Source organism: Megascapheus bottae, chromosome 10 (assembly GCF_031878675.1).
Source record: "Megascapheus bottae isolate mThoBot1 chromosome 10, mThoBot2.hap1, whole genome shotgun sequence".
NCBI lineage: Eukaryota > Metazoa > Chordata > Mammalia > Rodentia > Geomyidae > Megascapheus > Megascapheus bottae.
The window spans coordinates 26,019,320-26,038,675 of record NC_143518.1 but is presented as its reverse complement, the minus strand read 5'-3'; the positions used below and the strand labels follow the sequence as shown (position 1 = coordinate 26,038,675).

General features: G+C 38.3%; 1 protein-coding gene across 2 annotated transcripts in view; it reads right to left on the bottom strand.

Moving 5' to 3' along the window:
* Positions 1-16,447: 16,447 nt before the first annotated feature.
* Rc3h1 (ring finger and CCCH-type domains 1) overlaps positions 16,448-19,356 on the bottom strand; it is an 80,004-nt gene continuing 77,095 nt past the window's right edge. For both annotated transcript variants that reach the window (XM_090340398.1, XM_090340397.1), the window contains exon 20: positions 16,448-18,975. In XM_090340398.1, the coding sequence (XP_090196524.1) occupies positions 18,825-18,975 (151 nt within the window). In that variant the 3' untranslated portion in view covers positions 16,448-18,824. The remainder of the gene's footprint in view (positions 18,976-19,356) is intronic.

The following is a 19,356-nucleotide window of genomic DNA, read 5'->3' as shown; positions in this document are numbered from 1 at the left end:
GCACAATACCTTCTTTTTCTCTTTGTTTTCATTGTAAGGGAAAGAGAGTGGGTAAAAAAAAAAAAACCTAGTCAAATGTAGAAAGACTCTTTTTGTTTTTGGTGGTACTAGGATTGAACTCAGGGACTGAGGCCTGCTGGGCTGGTATTCTACTACCTGATTCATGTCTCCAGTCCCTTTTTGTGTTATAAGCTTTTCTATTCAAGGCTAATCCTCTACCACTTTGAGCCACAGCTCCACTTCCAGTTTTCTGGTGATTAATTGGAGATAATTGTCTCACAGAGACTTTTCTGCTTGGGCTAGCTTTGAACTGTGATCCTGGGATCTCAGCCTCCTGAATAACTAGGATTACAGGTGTGAGCCATTGATGCCTGGCTACCAACTTTTTTTCCCAAGCTATCTTAGCTGCATCTCTTCAGTATGTAGGATTATAAGTTTGAGTCAATTTACTTGGCTTGAAATCTGACTTAAGGAGAAAATGGGGCTTGGGAAGTAAGTGAGTCAGTGATAGAGTGCCTGCTTAGCAGCACTAAGATTCTAGGAATGAGTCTTAGCAATGATTAAAAAAAATATATTGCCAGGCACTGGGTGGCTGGCACTTACTGTCCTCGCTACTCAAGAGGTTGCGATCTGAGGACTGCCATTTAAAGTCAGCCTAAGCAGGAAAATCTATGAGACCCTTATCTACAATTCACCAGTAAAAAGTCAAAAGTAGAGCTATGAGTGCCAGCGTTGAGCAAAAAAGCTAAAGGACAATACCCCGGCCATGAGTTCAAGCCCTAGCACACACACACACACACACACACACACCAGTAATCAACAAACTAAAGAAGATGAGAGAAAAAGATCTCAAGTTCAAGCCTAGACTGGGCTTCATAGCAAGACCTCGTCTCAAAAGAAAGTAAGAAGATAAACCAAATTGTGTTTGTGTGCATTGTTATTTTTACTAGTTAATGAGGAGATTAAGTTCATCAAAAGTAATGGAGATAAAGGGTAGATTTATTTTTTGCTTATGTTTCCCCCATCTAAATAGTCAAAAACATTTTTCATTGGATTGCTGTACGTGTTCATAGAATGCACAGGCTACCTTCTGAGTGACTGAGGATTCCTTAAAGTAAATTTAGAGAACTTTTATTACTTGCATAAGAAATCATCTGCAATGCTGGGCATGGTGGTATACATGAGTGATCCCAGCATTTAGGAAGCTAAAGCAGAATCATGATTTTGAGGCCAGCCTGTGTATTTAGAAAGAGACTCTATTTTCAAAAAGAAAGAAAGAGGGCTGGGAGTTTGGCCTAGTGGTAGAGTGCTTGCCTAGCATGCACAAAGACCCAGGTTCAATTCCTCGGTACCGTATACATAGAAAAAAGTTGGAAGTGGTGCTGAGGCTCAAGTAGTAGAGTGCTAGCCTTGAGAAAGTCCAGGGACAGTGCTCAGGCCCTGAGCTCAAGCCCAGGACTGGCAAAAAAAAAAAAAAAAAAGAAAGTAAGAAAAGGTGAATATATACTATACCAACCATATGCCAATAAAGGTCATGGAGAAAATGACAGTAAGGCAAGGTCAGAGAGTGGTGGGAGGACTGAGTAGAAAGAAATCCCTAATGAAATGACTTTGAAAGAGACCAGAATGAAATCATGAAGGAGCCATATGAATATCTTCCAGATATTTTTAACTTTAGAGAAGAACCAGGAAATGTCAAGTTTTCAGGTGAGCATATCCTATTGAAACCTATTGTTCCAGTTTGTAGGAGGCCCCTGGTTTGTACCATGCAAGGAGGGTCCTTGGGGGAGAGCAGTCAAGGCTCTGCTTAAGGTATGCTAGTAGCCTGCTGCACATTTGCCAGTTCTGGGGCTTGAACTCTGGGCCTGGGCACTGTCCCTGAGCCTCTCTGTGCTCAAGGCTAGCACTCTACCATGTGAGTCACAGAGCCACTTCTGGCCTTTTCTGTGTATGTGTATTGAAGAATCGAACCCAGGGCCTCATGCATGCTGGGCAAGCACTCTATCACTAAGCCACCTTCCCGACTCTTCAGGTGACAATGTTGTTAGAACTTCACAAGAGTAAGGCTTAAAATTTTTAATGTTTGAAATTATTTCATACTTATAGAAAGTGCAAAGTTTATAAATAGTACAAACTTATTTTATATCCTTTATTCAGTTTCCTCACACTAGCATTTTATCCTGCTTGTTTTCATTCTCTTCTTCTCTTTACACATAAACAAATACACATTACTGTTTTTCTGTACTGTTTGAGAGTAAGTTGCATCCATCATGCCCCTCTCTCCACACTTAACATTTGATTCCTAAAAACAAGGATAATTCCCAGTGCCATCACAGCAGAACAGCCAAAGCCAGGAAAATAGCATTGCAGAGTATTATCTGAAATATAGTACTATTTTCAAATCTATAAACCTGATTCTAATTTTCCCAGTCATTTTTACTAATAGACTTTATTGCAGAAGTTTTCAATCATGATCTCAGGACCTAGTTTATACTCTTGCTAAAAAATAAACATGTAAGGAACAGAAGACTGTATGAAAGGAAATGTACTCATTACCTAATTGTAATCCCTCTGGGCATCACCTCTATAAGAACAATAAGGTAAGTTAATAAAAATGTGAACAGACTGGGGATGTGGTTTAGTGGTAGAGTACTTGCCTAGCAAGCATGAAGTCCGGGGGTTAATTTCTCAGTACCACATAAACAGAAAAAGCCATAGTGGTACTGTGTGGCTTAAGTGGTAGAGTGCTAGCCTTGAGCAAAAAAAAGCTCAGAGACAGTGCCCAGGTCCTGAGTTCAAGCCCCAGGAAAAACAAGTGAGGATTATTAAAGTAGTTATGCACCAAAATAGTTTGGGCTTTATGTATCTTCTGAAAGATTTTTAGGATCTCGAAGGGCTCCTAAGCCAAACTTTGGGGAACCACTGATTTATAGCTAAATAAATAACTTTTTTTTTTTTCCTGCTTGAGGACTGCACATTGTATTTACTTGTCAGGTCCTTCAGCTTGGAACAGTCTCTCCCTCCCCGCCCCCCATCTCTCTTTGGTGCTGGGAATTGAATTCAGGGCCTTAGGATTGCTAAGCACTTGCTCTAAGTTACACCTTTACTCTGTCTTTTCTTGCTCTTTAAAGACTGGCTTTAGAAAAAAAAAAGCATATAGGCCAGTTAATTTTGAAGCAAGTCTTTCAATTTGTGTGTCTTAGGTTTCCTCATAACTAAAGCAGTCCTTTTCTTGGCAGTAATATGACAGAAGCAATATTTTGTCCTTGGTGTGGGATACATCTTGAAGTACTCAAATTGTCCATTTATTTGCCCCTTTACTATGATATTAACTTGGATTACTTGCTTAACATTGCCAAGTAAGCCAGGTACAGTGGCTCACACCTGTAATCCTACCTACTCAGGAGGCTGAGATCAGAGGATCAAGGTTCAGAGCCAGCCCGGGCACAAAAGGACTTGAGACTCTTATCTCCAATTAACCTCTAGAAAAATGAGAAGTGGGGCTTGGCTCAAGGGTAGAGCAGTAGCCTTGAGCTGAAGAGCTTAAGGACAATGTCCAGGCCCAGGGGTAGGATGGTAGCCTTGAGCTGAAGAGCTCACGGACAGTGCCCCAGCCAAGTTGAAGCCCCATGACTCCCTCCAAAAAAGATTGCCAAGGGGCCGGGAGTTTGGCCTAGTGGTAGAGTGCTTGCCTAGCATGCACCAAGACCTGGGTTCGATTCCTTGGTACCACATACTTAGAAAAAGCCAGAAGTGGTGCTGAGGCTCAAGTGGTAGAGCTCTAGCCTTGAGAAAAATCCAAGGACAGTGCTCAGGCCCTGAGCTTAAGCCCAGGACTGGAAAAAAAAAAAAAAAAGATTGCCAAGTGGTTCCTTAAAAAAATATATATATATACTTTGATAATATATATCACATTAAATACATATTATTTATATATTAAACACATTACATATATTAGATGTTAAATACATATTTTATATATTATATATGATATGTATACATACATTATATATTATATATAATTAAAAGAGATTGCTGGGCATGGTGGTTTATGGTTGTAATCCCAGCATGTGGAAGGATGGAGCAGAAGGATGGAGAGTGTAAGGAAAGCCTTGGCTACACAGTAGAAAAAGAATTAAAAGAGATTAAACTAGACAACACACTGTTGCTAGCCCATGATGAAATAGGCCCTTTAACCCATTGATATTGGGAGTGGTTGTAACTCTTTGAAGGCAATACCCAAACTGCACATGCATTTGCCCTTTGAACTGAGTCCATTTCGGGAAATTCATCCCACAGTGTACCTATATTAAGTGTTACCAAATGCAACCTGGTCCACAACAACAAAGGATTGGAAATGAGGTCCACCAGTTGGGAGATTAATTCAAAGCCAGATCCTCACAAAGGAAACAAGTTCATTGTCAAAAAGAGTGAGGAGCCAGGAGCGGTGGCTCACACTATAATCCTAGCTACTCAGGAGGCTGAGATCTGAGCATCAAGGTTCAAAGCCAGCCCGGACACAAAAGAACCTGAGACTGTTATCTCGAATTAACCTCTAGAAAATGGGAAGTGGAGCTTGAGCTGAAGAGCTCAGGGACAGTGCCCAGGCTGAGTTCAAACCCCATGACCCTCCCCGCCCCACCAAAGTCTCATCCTCAGATCTCAGCCTCCTGAGTAGCTAGGTTTGAAGGCATGAGCCACTGTACTCAGCTGGCACTTGTTTCTTTAGCTACTCATCCTTTATTCACTTACATATTTATGCCTTTACTCATTTAAATTGGGTATCTGTACTTTTTCTCAAGGCCAGAGCCCTACCACATGAGCCACAGCACCACTTCTGGCATTTTCTATGTATTTGGTACCGAGGAATTGAACCTGGGTCTTTGTGCATGCTAGGCAAGCACTCTACCACTAGGCCAAATTCCAGTCCCACTTATGAACTTTTATCAGAGGCTGAAGGTATAATTCATTGATACATTGTGTTTGCCTTACATGTATGAGGCCCTAGGTTTGATCTCAGCATTGCAAGAGAACTCTCAGTATACATTTGTTTGTGGAGCCACACAAATCTGTGTGGCTCTATTTTTCTGTTATGAGTAAAACAAGATTTAAGGGAGTATACTCAGTCTCCTTGTGCATTTCTTCCCCTTAGCTCCAGTTCTGAGGCTTAAATTCAGGGCCTGGGCACTGTCCCTAAGTTGCTTTTGCTCAAGGATAGTGCTCTACTACTTGAGCCACAACACTACTTCCAGTTCTGTTCTTTTCTGTGTGTGATGGTAAACTAGGGCTGGGACTCAAGTCCTGAATACTGTCCCTTAGCTTGTTCAATCAAGGTTGGCACACAACTACTCAAGCCACAACTTCACTTGTGACCTCTTAATTGGTGGTAAGAACTCTCAGACTTTCATGCTAGGGTGATCCTCAGATCGCAACCTCCTGACATTCTAGAATTTCTGGTGCCTGATTTAAACACTTATTTCCAGAACTTCCTTCCAAGTCAACAATTCCTTTCTTATTCTGCTTTGTCTCAGTAGTAATTCTTGTGGGCAAGCAGTTTACCTGGTTCCTGCCCACTGTCTCCTAGGCTGGGCTACTATGTTCTTTTCTTTGGACTCCACAGTAAAACCTTTGTAAGGAACAAATAGGAAGACCCAGTTCTTCCTGTAGTTACTGAGTAACTCAAAGCTTTACACTACATGGAAATTTCGCAAAAACATCTAGAACAAAAAAAGAATAATTCATCTTAATTTTCATCAGATGATAATAGCATTTTAGTTAAGATGAAACAAACTTTATCAAAATAAATTCTGCATTATTAGTTGAGAGCCATAGCATCTCACTGGAATTTGCCCCAATCTTCACATCATTTGGGAAGTTTAGTTTGGTCTTAAGGAAATCAAATAAAGATAGCAAATATTGTTTAGTGCACAGGGCTGGGCTTTGAATGTACTAGATACTCAATAAACATTCGTGTTTGTACAAACTCAGATCTAGAGAATTTTTTTGTCAGTCATGGGGCTTGAACGCTGGACCTGGGCATTATCCTTGAGTTCTTCAGCTCAAGGCTAGAACTCTACTACTTGAACCACAGCACTATTTCTAGTTTTCTGGCAGGCTCATGCACTTTAGTGCCCAGACTGGCTTTGAACTACAATCCTCAGATTTCAGCCTCCTGAGTAGCTAGCATTACAAGTGTGAGCCACTGGTGCCCAAGAAGTGTTTACTTCTTGAATATTGTAACCCCTTCCCATTGTTTTCTCCCATTTCCCTTTCCCCACTCCCTCCCAAGTTGTAAATTTCATTTCCAACATATTGTTTTGTGAATATGTTGTTATATTGGTTTATCCTTTGTCCTATCATCTTGTTTTTTCCCCTTCTCTGATTCAAATAAACAAATGAATACATATACAGTACGCAAGGTACAAAAGTCAGATACAACAATAATAGGGGATAAACCCTAAGGGGGGGAATCAGCAGAAGAAAAAGAGTAAAGAAATAACTTCACATAGTACATTAAAAACAGCAACCACAAGGCTAAGACTCTTGTTTCCTATCCTAGAGATCATTTCGGTTAGCCCCATCTTATATGGCCATATCCACATAACTTTTGACTAATAAGAAATGCTTTAAATCCCTACTTAATGGAAAGTTCTGATTATGAAGTAAAAACAACAACAACAACAACTTTTTCCAGAGGAATTGTTCTCTTGTATGAACAGAAACACTGGGCAAGGATATTCTTGGAGGCTGAACAAAGACAGTTGGGTCAAAGCTCCTTGCCTGTGCATTAGAATTTATAGGTAGCAAGAGAGAAAGGGAAAGGCAGAGGCACAGAGAAGACTGAGTAGCAGACATGACATCTTTAAACTGTCCTAGAAGTAACAGGAAACAATGCATGATAAAGCTAGGGAGAAAAGTATGCATTTGGTAAGTGAAGCATCAGTTTATGACTGATTGCAGTAGCAAGATGTGACCAAATTGAAGAGCGAGGAAATCACGAAGGTCTAGAAATTAATGTTACATGGTAGCTTGATCACTAATTCTATCAGCATACAATGAGTTCCAGGACTGCCCCAAATAGCTAGTGCTGAAAGCTAATAGATGCCGGGACAAGCTGTAACTTCTCTTAGCTGAGGGACTATGCAGTTTAGCTAAGGAGAGAGGGTACTGAAGACAAAACCTCTGAGCTGTTCAAAAAACACAGTCCACTGGGGGGAAGCAGAGGACATCATGCCCTAACTTGTGAAGAAGCAAAAGGCCTGGTAAGTTATATCACAGGGTACATATCGGCTAAGAAAAATTAGAGGCTAACTTTTAGATCAAAATCCTTTAAGCATTTCTAGACTTGGGAGGGCAAAAGAGTTATAAATAAGGTTAAGTTCTCTCTGCATCTGCATATCTTCAAGTATATCAATATTGTAAAGGCACATTTTCCCTTTAAACTGGTGATATAGGGACAGCTATGCTATCTAGTCAAGGGAATCAAAGAGAAGCAATGACATTTTGTTCTCAAGTCACCATACAATTAACCAGTCTCAGAAATTCCTTTCCTTTGTGGTTGTTCTTTTTAATGTACTATATAAAGTTATTTCTCCCCCCTCCCTTATAGTTTATCCTCTGTTACTGTGTCTGACCTTTGTACCTGATGTATTGTATACACATTTATTTGAATTAGGAAGGGGAAGGGGAGAAACAAGATGAGAAAAATGACAAAGGGTGAACCAAAGCAAGCATGATACTCATAATATGTTGGAAATGAACTTAACTTGGGAGGGGGTGGGGTAAGTGGGGGAAAAACATGGCAAGGGGTAACCATGTTCGGGAAGTAATGTACTTACTACCTTACAAATGTAACTGTAACCCCTCTAGACATCACCTTGACAATTAAAAAAAAATCCTTTCCTATTCATCCCACTGTCCCCGTTCAAGGCCTAATTTTCTTTTAAAATTATTGCCAACAATTTTGTGTGTATAGTCATGGCACCAAGGTTTCAACGCAGGACCTCCCTCTCTTCCTTGTCTGCGGCTGGAGCTCCACCATTTGTTCAAGGCCTCCAATTTCATCCCTTTTGGTTAACTGGAGGTTAAGTTTAGAGAATTTGTCTGCCTTGACTGGCTTTGAACTTCAGGCCTCATATTTCAGCCTCTTGAGCAGCTAAAAGTATATGAACTATCCGAATCTTTTACTGTTTCTTAACTGCTAAAGGATAAAATCCAAGTGACTCAGAGTGAAAACACTTCCACTATAGCGTGACCAAAATATTTCCTGCACATGAGTGAAAATGAAACAAAGTTTCTCAAGACTGGTTTGGAGTGAGTAATGGAAGGACTAGTCTTATCAGGTTACAAGGATGCATGTATGGACATGTCAAGTCAACTGCAGCCTCTTGTCCAATTAATGCTAATTAAAAAAGAAAAATAAGATTTTTTTTTTTTTGCCAGTCTTGGGGCTTGAACTCTGGGCATGGGTGCTGTCTCTGAGCTACTTTTGCCCAGGGTGAGTACTCTACTCCTTGAGCTACACAACACTTCTGGCTTTTTTGAGTAGTTTATTAGAGATGAAATTTCAAGGACTTTCCTGCCCATGCTGGCTTTGAAGCATGATCCTCAGATCTCAGCCTTTTGAGTAGCTAGAATTATAAGCCTGAGCCACCTGAGACCAGGTGAATCTAATTCTTTTATTTCTGATTATCTTCCTCCTTGGACTTTCTTTGCCTTTAGAATAAAACATGGAACACTTTACATGGTCTACAGCCTCCATCATCTGGCTTCACCTCTTTTCAAGCTACTTTCTTCACTAGCTGCAATGACCTTTTCCTCATCTTAGCCTTTCTAAACCAGTTTACATATCCTATTATCTTTATAAGGAATTTTTCTCTAAACATCCCCTCTTCAAGCCTTACTTTCAGAGTCATGCCCTCTAGAAATGACCAGCCTGATGTCATTTCCCTTGAATACTTTCACAGATCCTTGCTCTTCTGAAGATCCTTACAGAATAACTCTTGGTAAATATTTAGTGTTTTGTCACAATTGTAAAACTGAGTACTGTCATATTCCATGGGAGCTCCTTGAGGGCAGAGACAGTATTTTGTTGGTACTATATATTGTAAGCACAATGCACATGAGAGTAGCTGGTAATTTTTTTTGTTGTCGGTCTGGTTATGGGGCTAGAACTCTGGATCTGGGCGCTGTCCCTGAGCTCTTCAATTCAAGGATAGCACTCTATCACTTGAGTCACAGTGATACTTCCAGTTTTCTGGTGGTTAATTGGAGCCAAGAATCTCACAGACTTGGAAGTGGTGCTGTGGCTCGAGTGGTAATGCGCTAGCCTTGAGCTGAAGAGCACAGGGACAGTGGCCAGGCCCAAAGTTTAAGACCAGCCCCACGACCAACCAAAACAAAACAAAATAAAAGTTGCACACACTTTTTGTGCCTGGTCTGGCTTTGAACTGTGATTCTCAGGTCTCAGCCTCCTGAGTAACTAGGATTATTATAATGTGAGCCACCAGTGCCCATCTTAGCTGGTAACTTTTTATGTTGACATGGGAGTACACTATGTAGGTCAGACTGACTTTATACTCAGAAACCTCCTGCCTCAGTCTCCTGAGTGAGAGGATGACGGGCCTACACTGTCATGGCTGGTCTATGCTCACTTTTTGTATTATAGGTATAAAAAGGGGTGGTAGCCCTTTATTGGAAAATAAAAAGATTAACTGATCTTTGAAGATAGCCGATTTCTGGAATTGAAACACAAAAACCAAATTTACATTGGTCTGTTTATCAGTTTCAAGAGAAAGTGTCTTCAGCTCGTTAGATGGTAAGGATAGGTCTTGTATAATTCTCTCTAGATTTGAAAAGCACTCAGGGCTAACTATAGCAGCTAGTACCTCTCAGCTCATATCTCTAAATTACCTTCACTGTGGCTGCTTCTTGATATCAAATGAGATCCCAACAGACACCAAACTGCTTACTCACTGGCAGAGGAGTTTATAACTTCTCAAGGCTACTGCCCTACCCCCCTGGAGCCTCAGAGCCACCTCCACCCCTGGACTTTACATGCTCAGATATCAGCCTCCAGAGTAGCTAAGATTACAGGTGTGAACCACCGCACCTGATAACATTTTTCAACAATTTTAGCATTGTCATCTATTACTCAACATTTAATCAAGTTTCCCTAACTATATTAATGATGGCTTATATATTCCTTTGTTAGAATCATGACCCTAAAACCATACATTACATATGATTCCCACATTTCTTAAATTTAATTACAACTCACCTTTTTCTTTCTCATGCTACTGAGTTGTTGAATACTATATGGTTTCTTTTTTTTTTTTTTTTTTTTTTTGCCAGTCCTGGGGGTTGAACTTAGGGCCTGAGCACTGCCCTTGGGCTTTCTCAAGGCTAGAGCTCTACCACTTGAGCCTCAGCACCACTTCCGGCTTTTTTCTATATATGTGGTACCAAGGGATCGAACCCGGGTCTTCATGCATGCTAGGCAAGCACTTTTACCACTAGGCCAAACTCCTGGTCCCACTATATGGTTTCTAAGAGACAACTTTTATGTCCTCTGCCAGGAATCATGAACAAGAAAGAAACTCAGGACAATTACAAGTCAATTAAAAGAGAGACAAATCCTTTGGACAAGGAAGCTATCCAGAACAAGACCATTTTGCTCAAGCATAATGATTTTGCTGGGTGCAGTGGCTCATGCCTGTAATCCTAGCTACTTAGGAGGCTGGGATCTGAGGACCACAGTTCAAAGCTAGCTTAAATAGGAAGATTTTGGTTCATGGGGCTTAAATTCAGGGTGCTGTCCCTGAGCTCCTTCCCTGTCCCTGGGGCATGAACTCAGGGCCTGGGCAGTGTTCTTAGACACTTTTGCTGAAGGCTAGTGCTCTGCCACTTGAGCCACAGCGACACTTTCAGTGGAGGCTTCTCGAATGCTAGGCGAGCACTCTACCACTAGGCTTCGCTCCCTGCCTCCCTAAGCTCTTTGGCTCAAGGCTAGTGATCTACCACTTTGAGCCACAGCATCATTTCTGGTGGCTAATTGGAGATAAGAGTCTCTGGCTTGTAGGAAGACTTTTATCTCCAATTAACTATCAAAAAAGCTGAAAGTGGAAGGGTGGCTCAAGTGGTAGAGTACTGGCCTTGAGCATAAAGGATTAGGGACAGTGCCCCACTCCCCACCCGCTCTGAGCTCAAGCCCCAGGACTGACATACACATACAAAGTAATAATCCTGACATAAAAAAAATTAATTAAAGCTGGGCACAGTGACTCACGCCTATAATCCTAGCTACTCAGGAGGTTGAGGTCTGAGGATCAAGGTTCAAAGCCAGCCCTGGCACAAAAGAACCTGAGACTCATCTCCAGCTAACTCCTAGAAAATGGGAAGTGGGGCCTGGCTCAAGGGTAGGATGGTAACCTTGACCTGAAGAGCTCAGGGAGAGTGCCCAGGCCTACCTAGTTCAAGCCCCATGACTCACACACAAAAAAATTAAAATAAGAGTAAAGGAAGGTGTGACCTTACCCACAAAGAAATGTACTTATGAAACAATAACCTCTCTGTACATCACCTTAATAATAATGTATGTTTTAGGGGATGCTGACTGTTAAATATGACATCTCATTGAATATTGGCCCTCATAACTAAGAAACACATCTTCACTACTAATGGACTGCAGTATACTTAAAGGTGCACTAACTCCCATGATGTACAGAAAATTGGCTATAAGTGTTTGCTTCTCTAAATTTTTCATCAATAGTCTCAAGGCAAGAAAAAATAAGGCAGCATAGACTCATTTACAAAAAGAAAAAGACTACACATGATTCCTCCTCATTATCATTTAATGTAAATGCTGACAGAAAGCAGATAAAAATCTTGCAGACACTTTCATATATTTACAATCCATACGGTGAATCACCTCCTTCTACTTAGGATATATCCTTTTTATCTGCAAATTACAAGAGCCTTAAACCCTAATTATGGAGCAGTAAGAGGCTAAGTCAGTTAAGGAAAAAAAGGAAATAGCATTTTAATAAAATGTGGTATCTTTGATATAAACAACATGCACACAAATACAAAATTGAAAAAGATGGCCCCAATCCTCTCAAATTTCTGCAAGGAGTAAAACATATTTAGACCCAGAGTTCTGCTGCTCTAAACACATTGTTACTATTTTTCCCCACCTTATTTGAAGGATGCTTAAAAACTAGAATATTAGATTAAAAAGAGAGGACATAGACTATTTCAAAAGGAGTTCCTTTTCTTATTTCAAAAGCTTTCAGAAGATAGTCTCCAAATAAATTTTAGTTTGCCAGATGTTAAGGATTTATTCCGTTTGTGAAATTCCAACCCATTATCTATTTGTCTCCACTTTTCAAAATTTGGAAATATTAAATTTGGAAATTTAATGAACTTCAGCAATTTGGAAAACCAGCAGATGGGTAGACAGAGACAAGAAAGGGACAAGAAGTTGAAAAAAAAAGTTAGAATTCAGTAACACCTTTTAAGTGTTATTTTGTCTAGCACTAATTTATGTAAGCACAAGAGACTAAAAACAGCAAGTGATTTCAATCACCTATAATCTGACTCAAATCTCATAGCTCCTTTATTAACCTACATTATTTCTGTTAAGTATACCTCTGCAGGGCACAATCACATACAATCAATACGATTGGTAAATTATACAAGCTCTATCCCAAGCAAATATGCATCAATATTAAACAAAACTAAACAAAATAAAATCCACCCAAAAAGGTGATAATGACTGCATAATGTCTCGGGGAGACTGATAAGGGCCTAAAAACAAATTAACCATAGTCAGGGATGAAGGGCAGCAGGGAATCACAATGGGGAGACACCCCACAACTGGAAATCTCACAACTGGAAAATGTTTTAGTGGGTGAAACATTGTTCATTACCTTAAATCATGGTTTCCATTATTCATGGAAAGTCACAGATTCATAATAGAGTTCAAAACATACAGATGCATCACAGAGTAAGATGATGAGGCCCATGACCAATGAAGAAAATGAAAAGCATTGTTTATTTCAAGTTTCTTTCTCAGAAGAGCAAAGTTAAGAAAGGATGAAAGGGGGGGTTACACGGGGAAATTTGAGTAACAACATATCTAGGGGAAAAAAAAAACCCTATCTGAAAAGGGAATGTAAAGATAATAAGCAAAAATGTCTTAAAATCAGGGAAATTTATGGAGTGGTTCACATAACACTATGAGAATGCTGACTAATCAATGGGGAGAAACTGATTATACTAATAAATGGTGATTTTTAAAAAATCAGACAAAAAATAACCAACAGATTATCCACCCAATATTTGTTTCCATCCTTTCCTTGACTCTTTCATGCACTCACAGGGTGAGGGACCCACCTGACAGTTTCCAGTTATAAGATGTTTTGAGTGTACAACCTAACATGGATGCCAAAGACTTGTGAGCTCTATCTGCTTAAAAAAAAACAAAATACAAAACACAAAACTACATAACCATCAAGAAAGTGAGACCTCTAACGAGGAAATATATCACTGTATCTAGTATATATTATATAAATTAGGGTAACAAAGTCCACAGGATTTTATTTTTCTAAATAACATATTTTTGGAGAAATCATTATCTTGAGGTTTAAGTTTGTCATCTTGGGTTATTATACTTCATTTTTTCCTTGTGAAAATGAAGGTTACTTTAGGGTGTTTTGATCAAGGATAAATTTAGGGGAACTCAGTGTTTGGCTGAAAGTCTAGAGGCTCTGATAGCAGGGATTCCAGTGGTGAGGCAAGTTATAACAACAGGATTTCAAAGAGCTCTGTTTACCATTTACTTCAGTGCAGCAATGAAAACCCACCTATTGGGCACATATTTATAATTAGGCATTACTTATTTCTGATGTCAATTCCTTATTCTTTACTAACAGTATAGCTAGTGCCAATTAGAATGTTACTTAGGAAAACAGTTTCAACAATCACAGAAATAATAAAATTGCTGGGCACTGGTGGCTTACACCTGTAATACTAGTCAGGTGGCTGAGATCTGAGGCTAGAGGTTTAAAGCCAGCCCAGGCAGAAAAGTCCATGAGCCTCTTATCTCCAATTAACCACCAGAAAGCCAGAAGTGTCACTGTGGCGCAACATGGTAGAATGCTAATCTTGAGCAAAAGAGCTCAGGGACAGCACCCAGGCCTTGAGTTCAAGCTCCACATCCAGTCTTAAAAAAAAAAAAATCCAAATATAAAATTAGTATAATAGTACCTTTTTAATAAAACAGCTTTTTCTCTAAAGTGGCTCAGAAAAGGTAAATTGAAAACTTAGAAAATATATTAACTGCAATTCACCTATAACTCCCAATAAGTAATTTCAGTAAGAAAATCTCATAAAGATGAGCCAAAAGCAACAAATAAATATAATAGCTGTCCAAGGTATAGATGTGGATCAGCAAAACTGACATGCAGGTGAGATGACAGTAGTACATTGCTTGTTTGCTCAGTTCTGAGCTGAGGTGAAATTTGTTTCAGGAACCATTTTTTTTTTTTTATTTTCAGGGGAAGAGATCATTGTTTAACAATATTACCAACTGAAATTTTAACACACTTGAACTCTTTTTAGTGTAAAAATCTACATAAACATGAATTTCCAAGTACATTACAAATTTCTTCTAAGATGTAACTGGGACACTGCTTTTAAGGATACTATAAATCATTTTATGTAGTTTCTACAGAAAGACTTTATAGATATAAAATCTTCACTTAATTTCTTTAAAATGAGCAAATAATGGAGGAAAAATGGTGAGACTTCCATCCAAAGCAACTTTTAGTGAAAAGAATCTATCTTTCCCTAAACTTGAACATAATGTGAACATGTAGTAACTATGGTTATTTCTTACCAGCAACATGCCTGAGAGCATGACCCAGTCCTGTGACTTAACCATACTGATAATATATATCTTCCTTTAGGCACAAGTGAAAAAACAAAGATACAGAAGATGCTATTGTAACAAGAGCATCTCCATAAAAGTAGGGGAACAGGACAGGGAGATACTTATTTATACACAACGCTGTAAAAGATAATATACACTGTTTTAGAAAAACTGATGACTTTTCATCCCTTTTACATTTTATAAGGTTAGCTAAAACAGTTAACTTTAGACAGATCTACACAATACAATCAACTCACAAATACTACAAAAGTTTCATAATCAAAACAGCTACTACTTCCCACCCCACCCTTCCCCCCTCAACCGAAACAGAGTAAAGCACAAGTCTTTGGCTCTCCTTTAAAGAAAACAGCAGGTTACAATTTACCAGACCTTTGTTTGCCTACCAGTAGGGCAAATATCACATTTGTGCATCACTGAGTAATAACACCATTAGAAAAGGCAACTTCACAGAAGTTATTGGCTAAGCGAATTCATTTGAATGCTCTGTTTTGAGGCAGCAAACTGTTACTATTACAGATTGGGTAAGTCTAGGGGAAACTGCAGAATGGAAAAGGGTCAGAAAAAAAAAAGACACAATCATGAAAAAACTTAAAAATTAAAATTTGAATTCCAACACTGAAGACTGACTATGGAAAGTCTGATGCAATTATATATTCAAAGTAGCAAAAATTTACAAATTTCCTTTTTTAGGCAAAATAATAAATACATGGGAAAGAATAGGAGAAAGGATGGAAAATAAAGATGAGAGAAGGGAATCACCCACAATAATGCTGTACCAAACAATTTTTAAATATTCCGAATAACTGAATATTTGTAATTGACATTAAGAATAGCATCTAATCACTTGAATATTATTAGAAACCTAAGCTATAATTAACTTTCTTTTAATTAGAAAAAATTAAGTACTGGCTCTTTCATCACTACAAGCTCTGTAAATTACCCAAGATACTTGGCAGCTATTACCTTGTGACAATATTTATAAATTAGGCAAAAGAACCTCATGAAGACAAGAAATGAAGTCTAAATATCTTGTAAGTTGTTCAACCCTTTCCAGAGATACCTTGAATAAAGATTAAGCCAAAATATTTTTATATTCCTTACCACAATAAAATCCTGGCTTTGTTAAATAAACAAGCATGAACATATTATCTTTATCCTTCTCAAAACTGTGGATGTTCATATGAGATGTACAGATCTTACCTTTAAATTCACTTCAAAGCATATAGTAATCTTCAAAAGAAATTAACATTTGAATAAGAACAAAAAATTTCAGGTGTGGTGGTACACTCAGCACTCAGGCAGCTGAGACAGGAGGATTGGGAGTTCAAGGCCAGCCTAGGGGACTTGGCAAGAATCTGTCTCAAAAAGTGCAGAAACTGCATTTTCTAACTGACTGGCCCCACTTCTTAATACCTCTAGAAGCATAAATAAAATTTAAAAGCCAGGAAATCAATGCTTTTCTGATTCTAGTTTAAAAAAAGCAGAGTCAAGTAATTATGTACTCACAGGCCACTTACTTTTATTAGCTCCTTATAACACAAAATATGTCACAAAGGAAAAGGGGGAAAAATACCCCAAACTCCGAAGGTTTTACTGAATTTCTAAACCTACAAGTGAGCATTAGGAAAACAAAACTAAGAATTTCCATTAGGTAAGGCAGAATGACCAACTTAAAATAGCTAAATTATAGGCACAATGAGATAGCATACAACTCTTCTGCCTTCCTACCCAAGTTCTCCAGAGTATGGGGTCTTTAAAGGTACAGCAAATTAACAACCTTATGTTCTTTTCTAACACCAGAATAACTCCAACTTCCAAAGTAAACCAACTTCATTGAAACCTAGGAATTACATACCCAAATCTGCATAGAAGGCTCGAGGTCAATAATGTTGCCTTGTATAATTATGCAGAGAAATGGAAATTCTTTAACACTCAGTCAGACAAAACCAAAGTTTCTTTCCTTCTCCCAACAATGAATATTTAAAATATAACTGTAAAGGAGTTTATAGTAAATAAAATTAAAAAAAAACAAATGTATGAGTGTATGTTAAAGAGAAATGTATGCATCAAATGAAAAATGCCTCACCTTCATTCAGTGCTTCTACCTCCCAATCATCATTTTATCGCAACAGCTGCGCTCATGCGAAGAAATCCTTAAAACATACCCAATATATATACAGATATAGCTATGTATATATGTATATATATAATATATATATAAATTTTTATTTAAATAAAAAAGAAAGCTCGAATCCCAAGCCAATATGTGTATATCAAATCCTTGACCAGCCAGGTCTGTAGGGCATAATCAAATTCAATGTGAAATAGTATATAAACACGGTGCCTTGACTGGGCAAATTAAATAATTGCTACTCAAATGAGTGTTCTGTTTGGGCTCTCCTACTGGTAGGCAATGGCAGGACTGAATTACCCCTCCCACCCCCACCCCCACTTGTTTCAGTTAACAAGATGATGGACACAGAGCTTAGACTGAGGTTGTTCTGACCTCAGCAGGAGTTAAGGGTTAAGAATATAAGAAACAAGAAAAATATAAACTTTTGCTTTTACCCAACCAAAGCAATGCAGTAACTTATTACATAACCAGTGCTTTCTGATTTAGTAGTATAATCCAGAAAGAGAAACCAAAAATCAGGTAAACAGAGGGAAGGAGAAAGTGATTACATGAAACAATCCCCACTTATGTTTCAATGAGCTTAGTTAAGTATAGACCTATTGCATCAGAATATGTGCAGCAGAACTAAATAATTTTTAAAAATCCTTCTGTATTTTTGGGGGGTTATTTTCAGAAGGAAACTTTTAAACTTTCTTAATGCTGGGAAGCCAAGTTTTGAAAACTGACTGCAGGGTATTCATAGTTTTTGGTACTAATTATGAGGAACAACAAATAATCAATTCATAAACTCTCCTTAAAACTTGGGTAGTTCATATTTTATAGTTTTAAACATGGTTGATTGTCCTAGTTTGGGGGCATTTCAAGATTTCAATAAGTTTAATTTGTAAAGCACAATTTCAAAATTTCAACCATGAGCAAAACACAGAGAATACATCAACTGTGTATTTTCAATGTTAACAAGTTATAGTTCATTCTTAAATAATCAAACAATGTAAATATAGAGGAGACTTTCTGATTACATTAAAAGAATATAAAGATGCCTTAACATAGAAATAGGGAACTAAAAATGAATCATTTATTTCTCTAGAAAGCTGAAACTATGCCCCCTCAACTTTTAATGTCACAAGAAAAACATATCTATCCATGAAGCTAGTGATTCAGAAAAGAAATAAAATTTAGTTTGCTGCACATTTTCTAATAACTCAATCTATTACTGTCTCTGTTTCTCAAGCACCACAGAATTCTTAGAAATATTGGTGCACTTTGTCTTTATGAGGTGGTAAGAGTTTGAAAGGATTTGGGGGTTGAGGGGAAGAGGGGAGGAATTATACACTGGGTATGTAATAATACCAAAATACAAGAAAAACCTATTTCATTAAGATCATACAATTAATCAAACAGAGTGTATATATAATATCTTCTTTTTTAAAGCCCTGCATCCAAGGCGTCCAAAGTTATTAAAATAAAGTTCATTCACAGAACAAAAACAAATTTAATCTGAATTGCTTGCAGATACTGCTAATTTTCTTTTTCTTTAAATTAAAAAAATGCATTAATGTGAACTATGTGCAGGGTTTGTTTAGTAGTGGTGTTTGTGCACACTGCCTCCCTCCGTGCTTTTCCTGGATTTCTCTGACTACTTTAGAGAAAAGGTTTAGAAGTTATCCATTTGTTCTTTCTCTCTGATTCCTCACAAGTTGATTAGGAGTAGAAGAGAGAAGCAGGACTCCACACATTTTAGGGAGCAGAACTGGGAGTAACTCCTGATCTCTGGGAGTCATTGTTATCCCCTCCTCCCTCAGGGTCTTCGGTTAAGTTCAGAGAGCTGGTCTTGTTTGACAGGAGGCTGATATTCTCTTGCGTCAAGGCTGATCCATTTGGAACGTCACTGTTGAAAGAATAAAGTGTAGTTGGAATTTTTTTTTTGGTCAGTCATGGGGCTTAAACTCTGGGCCTGGGCGCTGTTCTTGAGCTCTTCAGTTTAAGGCTACCACTGCCTTACTCTTTGAGCCACAGCCCCACTTCTGATTTTCTAGTGTTAAACTGGAGATAAGAGTCTTACAGACTTTAGTGCCTGGGCTGGATTTGAACCAGAATGGAAGAAAAAAAATATTTGAATGGCTTCTAAATTTTAATTTACAGCATCTCATTCATGTTAGCACATAGTTTTCTTCTTATAAACAAAATTTTAACAGCTGTCTGTTTATATATTTTCTACTTCTTTTTACAATATACAGGGTAGGCTAAATGTTGCAATGAAGTTTGCAAG